The sequence below is a fragment of the Parasteatoda tepidariorum genome, chromosome 1 (assembly GCF_043381705.1).
Source record: "Parasteatoda tepidariorum isolate YZ-2023 chromosome 1, CAS_Ptep_4.0, whole genome shotgun sequence".
NCBI classification, from domain to species: domain Eukaryota; kingdom Metazoa; phylum Arthropoda; class Arachnida; order Araneae; family Theridiidae; genus Parasteatoda; species Parasteatoda tepidariorum.
The window spans coordinates 31,040,740-31,047,669 of NC_092204.1; the positions used below are offsets into that span (position 1 = coordinate 31,040,740).

Below are 6,930 nucleotides of genomic sequence, written 5' to 3' on the forward strand. Positions count from 1 at the left end.
TTTTTTTTTTGCTTTTTGGACAGAAATCCCCTAAAAAAATTGTTTATTGCCAAGAAACTTCGAGATATTTTCTATTAACAATAAATTAAACCTCTCCGAGCAATCACTGAACACTATTTCAATTTTTTTAATATCAAAGCTTGGTTGCGTAGCAACCTAGTAAAACTAAGTACTCCTCTTTTGAATTAGTCAATGGGTTATCTTAAAATATTTATTTGCGCAGGCGACTTTTTTTGGCGCTTCTCTGGACTATCGCCAAATATATAAACCTTTATTGCGGCCCAATTTACCACCCAATTTTTTTAAAATTTTGTCTACCCCCCCTAATTCAAGGGTCTAGATTCCAAATATGTAAAAAAAATTATATGTTTATTCAGAGAAAGTACGTTTTTGTGTCTGATTTCGTAACTTAATTAATAGTTAGCACTAGGTTCAGTACTACATTGAGGTCACCCCCAGAAACCATTAAGATTGACACTTAGTTCGTGAAAATCCGATCATTAGAAGGAAAGTCATTCAGGGTGATTCGTTTTTTTTTTTTCTTTTTTTNCCATTAAGATTGACTCTTAGTTCGTGAAAATCCGATCATTAGAACGAAAGTCATTCAGGGTGATTCGTTTTTTTTTTTGCGGACTGTACATACCTGCCAACTTTCACCTGGGTTGCTACGACAACTAAAAATGTTAAAAGTGGTGGCTAATAAACTTCAAAATTCTAAGGAAAAAAATCAATTCAATTTTCATAGCATATTTATTTCAGTTTATTAGTAAAACTGAAAGCAAAGAATGTTAGTATTTTGAATATAAATAATTCAAAATGTACGTCATAGTGTTAGTTATGATTAAGTAATTAAAAAGATAACGCATAAATAAAAATGAATTGAGTTTCTACCACTTTTTATATTATTAATCGACTGCGACATCCCTTTTTTTTATGATTTTCAAAAATTAGTGTTCCTTATGGTAGGGCAAAGCCAATTAAAATTAGATTGTAAACTAGTGCTATGTAAAGACGTGCTATCGCAAGAGCCTTAAGTAACTCATGGTGGTAGTTACGGTTAAATAAACATTAAGGTAATGAATAAACAAAATTTAATAGAGTTTATATCACTTTTTAGACGCCAATGGCACCACTGAAAACACTGCTTTTTTTTAATTATTCATTACATTATCCAAATTTCTGAGCGGAGAAAGAAATTACAATTAAAATTTTAAAAAAATAAAGAGTGGTAGCTTGTGGTATAAGTGGTTTTTGTTATATTCGGTACGTTACCCTAAAAGTCCGAACAATGAAGTAAATCTGATCCCAGATTAATAAAATAAATGAAACATGCTAGTACGATTATCTTTCCTCAAGTAAAAAGTAATTTTTTTACTTACTTTTCTGGCTATATATGGCGGAGTAGTTTTGTCTTAACATAGCATTCTATTCGCCGAGTAAACCTGACATTATTATTAGTTCCCCATGCATTGTATTATCAATGATTTTTGTTCAAGCAATTGCAGCTTTTTATTTACCCTTGAAATTTTTAAACATATTTGCAAACAATTGATTATTGTACTTAATACAATTGTACCTTTTAATACAAAGAAAGTCTTTAGTTGTCAGTTTTTGAGCTTTCACGTAAACTATTTTTCTATGATGCATTATTAAATTCCGTGAAAAAGGCAGAAATTGATTTATTTTTGCCTTCATTTATTCCCATAAATATACATAATTATCACATTGATTATATGTTTTATTAATAAATCTTAAATCTTTTCAAATCATATTCATGATTAATATATATTCACATTGTATTCACCGTATTCGGATATTTTAACAAGTATTTTTTGATTGATGAAATATTCTATTTGTAAAAATTTTGAGTATTCTACATACAGTCGTATGTTATAAAAAAGTTTTTCCTCTTAATCTAATTATAATATTTTTTTTAAAAGGTTTAGATAAATGATCTTGAAAAATTCATGTTTATTTTTTTAACTATTCTAGTTGTCTGATACCTTAGCAAAAATGGCTAATTATCTCTATACTACTCAACTACGCTTAAATGCCTGTCTCCCTTCAACTTGTTCAAAAGAAGACGTAACAGCCTTGTTTTCTAGCGGTATGTAAAATAAGTTATTTCTGTAAGCTTTTTTTTTAATTCTAAATTATTTAATAACGAAATAAGGCATACCGTAATTTCGTTCGTTGTAGTTGAACTGGGCGTCTGAGGAATTACGGATACCGTAATTTACCAAAAAGAAATTCCTTTCAGGAGAAAAAAAAAAGAAGAAAAAAAAACAGTAACACTAATCTCAGCGTTTTTAACTTGCTTTGATTCATCATTGTTTAGTTTAACTTCCAGATTAAGTTTCCATATCTGCGAAGTAACTTTACTACCGAATTAATTTTCATATGTAGTCAAAAAGGTATAAACATGATAATAAAAGACAGCAGTTGTCTTAAACCAATAACACCCAAAATATTAATAGTCCAAAATGTAAAAAAGTGATGTTAAAAAAAAGAGTAATATGTCATTTAAGTCAGTTACGTACATCTTTTAAAAAAAATTATAATAAACGATCATCATCTTGTCTTGAAATTTGTACTGGGCAGCGCAGCGGCCCCTATACCATCCATGATGTTTCTTTTATATTTGTGGTAGAGCTTTAAGGTTAGCAGTCCATGTGGTTGCGGAAACTAGTAATTGGTGCACCGGAGGCCAAAAAGGCTACCTCCGTAAATGATATGATTACAAACTGAATCAAAGGCCATTGATGTTATAATTATTTGGGTTAGTAAACTTAATATTAAGTAGTTAAATATTATTGCGGAAAAAGAAGATAGAAAGGACAGCACAGAACAGGGATAATACAGACAGGTAATAAATAACATAACAAATGAAATCATTAGTCTTTTAAAAAAAATTTACTTTTTATTTATTTATTATTAACAAATAAGTAGTGAGTGATCAGCATTATTAGTAAATTGTTTCAGAACGAGCCGCAGAAATTCCGCAAAGGATGGGCAGAATTAACCGAAAGACTTCACATTTTAGTTTGTAGTTTCTCCTCTGTTTTCTTGATATATTTCGTCATATCTGGAGCAGTTGGCATCACTGAGTATGACTCATTATTGGTGACAGGGAGGTATCGATAGAAAGCAAAAGGTTAATATACCGTTTGCACATCTGTCAAGTTAATAGCTTATTTGAGTCCTGCCACTAAGATTACATGCAAAATGAATAAAAATACGACCATTTTTTTAAACGCATTAAAAATGCGTTAAGTTTTGAGCAATATATGGCCAACCAAACTTATCGAAGGTGAGATTTTTGCATCATTAGGGAAATTGTGTTTTTTCCCTCCAAAAATGCTCGACCTATAATTTTTTAAAAGTGACTTGTTATAATGTCCGGAGCCTTTTATATTATAGATTTATGGATAAATAAAATATATTTTTTTCCCTTTTATCTCTATAAACGTTAATAATTTAAAATTATTTCATTTAAGGTTTGGCGTATAGGAAGAGCGGAAATAAATTAATTGTACCACATTGTGACATTAAAGAAAAGCTGGAACTTACAGCCACGGAGATTTTTATTTAGTAAGTATAACTTTTCTTTCTATTGTTTTCATGCGTCCGTTCTGCTGACAAAGACATGCAAGGGAACTCGCAAAAGTAAATTTTCCTATTTTTGTTAAACTCAAAAATTATTTTATTTACTAACACTTAATTAAACTACATCAGTCTAGAGGTTTAAAATTTTTTCCGACATAATTATCACTTTGGTCGATGCCTTCTTGTAGATGCTGTATTAGTTTTTGAATACTCATGTCATACCAGCTCTTTGCTATGTTTATAAGATTGCACTGAACCTAATTTTCACTTTGTAGTCTGTCAGAAGTTATGTTAATTTGAGCCATCGCATTAATTACAATAGATGATTATCATCTTCCACCTTATTGTACGGATTTGGCAGCCAGTTACAACTAACTGTTTCTTAAGTTAGAAGAATATTTGGCGGGAAGACGATTGAGGAAAGAAAATGAGGCGAAAGATTTGGTGCAACACAAAATCATATCTCTGAAAAATGGTATGACATGGGGCAAACAAATTAAGTCACAGCGTATATAAAAACAAACAGTACATACTTTGATAAAATCGTGAAATACAATGTAATTACTAGAGCCCGGATTTTGATGACCTAAAAATCTCAATTAATGCCCTTGAAAAGTGCAAAAAATGTCTTTACAAACTGCAAAAAATGCCCTTAAAAGTGCAAAAAATGCCCTTAAAAGTGCAAAAAATGCCCTTAAAAGTGCAAAAACTGCCCTTAAAATTCGAAAATTGCGCTAACAATGCCTTATGACATGACTTAAATAGAAGTAAAAATATTGAACTAAAACATTGTTTTACTCTTTAAAATTATTATGAGTCGTTTCAAAAAAAAAATGAAGCAATGCAATACTTGTTCTACGTTCATTAAAGTTTGAAAAATATGTTTTATATCCTAAAATAACAAAAAAAAGGAAAATATANTATTAAGTTATTTAATCAATATTAATTAATACACAGAGTAAATTTTTTTAGACATATTTGTATGCACTCGTAAACATATTTATATAATATCTACTCTTCTAGCTTTCATACTAGAAAAATCGTGTATAATGCTCTCAAAATTTATATTATTTGCAATTTCTTGTTCTATTGACAATATTGCAAGATTTTGTAGTCTTAATTGACTCATCGTAAAAAGAAAGATAATTTTTTTATCAACTTCAATTTTGAGAAGCTTCTTTCGCAACTAGCGACACTGATTGAAATTGTAAAAAAAATTCTTAACAAAATTACAATGTTGGGAACAGAATTTTCCAACCTATACTGCTGAATAAATTTTAGCAGATCAAGAGGGCCCTTCTCCCCATTTTTCCAATGTTTTGCCTCTTCTTTTAGTGTAGGTACAGCCATAAAAACCTGGATCCTTTTTCTTTCAATATGGAACTGTTCTTTATCAATGTTAATCAAGTCATTTATTTGAGATTCAAATTCTTCATTTAGTAGGTTACACGGATATTTTCACGGATATACACGAATATACGTTACACGGATATACACGAATATTTTCTTACAAGGCCATGCAACTGATCTAAGCGTTCTTTTATTTCCTTTATAATTCTGTCCATAGATGAAAACATTTCTCTTCGTACTTCTTTTTCTAAGGATAGCCCCACGTCTCGCGAATTTTCCCCACTCATATTTTTTCTCCTTCTAACTCGACGTTCAGTCGATATCTCCAACTCTTCACAAATTTTTTTGGCTGCTATAACAGCGTTTTGTACTAGCGTATCTCTTTGTTCCATGAAATGTGTTTGCAAAGAATTTAGTTTCATATGGCATTGGTGGGCATTTAACCCTTTTATTTGCAGGTATTTTTGAGCGTCATTAATTTCCAAAAGGACGGGTTCCCATAAATGAAGTTAACATAGAAAAGAAAAAGATTGCATAGAATTGAGTAATACTCCAGCATCTGATCTCGTTTTACTATTTTCTTCTTCAGATGTCAATTTTTCCAAAGCGCTTAAAATGTAAAAAAATTTTTATTTTACTATAGTTACCGCGGCAGCTCTAGCGCTCCAGCGAGTTTCTACACTGCGTTTAACACCTTGACCAGTGACAGAAAGTAAAACATTNAGATGTCAATTTTTCCAAAGCGCTTAAAATGTAAATATTTTTTTTTTACTATAGTTACCGCGGCAGCTCTAGCGCTCCAGCGAGTTTCTACACTGCGTTTAACACCTTGACCAGTGGCAGAAAGTAAAACATTCCATCTATGAGTGGAAGAAGAAAACAACGAAAACAACTGTTCGATAGTTCCAAAAAATGTGATGGAATTGATAGCTGTAGAAGCTGCGTGTAAACATGCCAGGTTTAAAGAATGATTAGTACATGCTACAAATTCTGCATTTGGATTTATTTCTTTAATACGAGTTTGAACACCGCTGTGCTTTCCTGCCATGACGGCAGCCTTATCGTAAGCCTGTCCTCTGCAATTTTTTATATCTAAACCGTCATTTTCTAATTTCGTTAAAATCTTATCTGTGATTTCACCAGCAGTTTTTCCTTTAGTTTCTACAAAGTCAATAAACGATTCTACAACTTTAACTTCGCTACCATCAATAACTACATATCTAATAATTTGACTGGTTTGATCTTTGTGTGAAATGTCAGGAGTGCTGTCAAACATAATACAAAAGTATTTAGCCTGCTTTATTTGATCCATAATTGTTTTTCTGACTGCGCCTCCCAATAGCTCTATGAATTCGTTCTGGATCTTCGGCGACAAATAAGAGATACTATATTTATTACCCATCTTAATTTTTACTACGTGTTCTCGTAATACTGGGTCGTACTTAGCCAATAAGTCAACAAGCTCAAGAAAATTTCCTCTATTTTCCATTGAATCGATGTTTTCCTGATGAACACTTTCACGATGTCCTCGAAACGCCAAATTTTGTTTTGCTAAGAATCTAATTATATCAAGTATTCTTGTTAGAATTTCCTTCCATTTTTTTATTTCTTTATCAATATTCTGTTGTTGTAGTTTGTCAATAGTTGCGCCACGTCCAAGTCTTATTTCTAATTCCTTCCATTTGGAATATGATCGAATGTGCAGTGGACTCACCTCATGTTGACTAATTTTGGGATTAAGTTTCCACCATTTGTTAAAACCATTTTCCGTATTAAAACCTGCTTGACAAAGATTATCAAACAGTTTGCAGCAGAAACAATAAATACTTTTCTTCGATGGTGAATATACCATCCACGATCTTAAGAGCTTTTCGCCATTAGGCAAAATTTGAAAAAACCAGTCCTGACTCAGTTTTCTTGTTTCACCTTTGGCTTTGATTGTATTATTAGGACGTTTTACTCCTTCGCTGAAGT

At 31.3% G+C, this 6,930-nt stretch overlaps 1 protein-coding gene across 1 annotated transcript in view; it reads left to right on the top strand.

Moving 5' to 3' along the window:
- LOC107437648 (nose resistant to fluoxetine protein 6) overlaps positions 1-6,930 on the top strand; it is a gene marked incomplete at its 3' end in the record, with an annotated part of 49,810 nt that overhangs the window by 15,480 nt on the left and 27,400 nt on the right. The window contains 2 exon segments of the mRNA XM_043055464.2: positions 1,993-2,107; positions 3,498-3,591. Coding sequence (XP_042911398.2) covers positions 1,993-2,107; positions 3,498-3,591 — 209 coding nt within the window.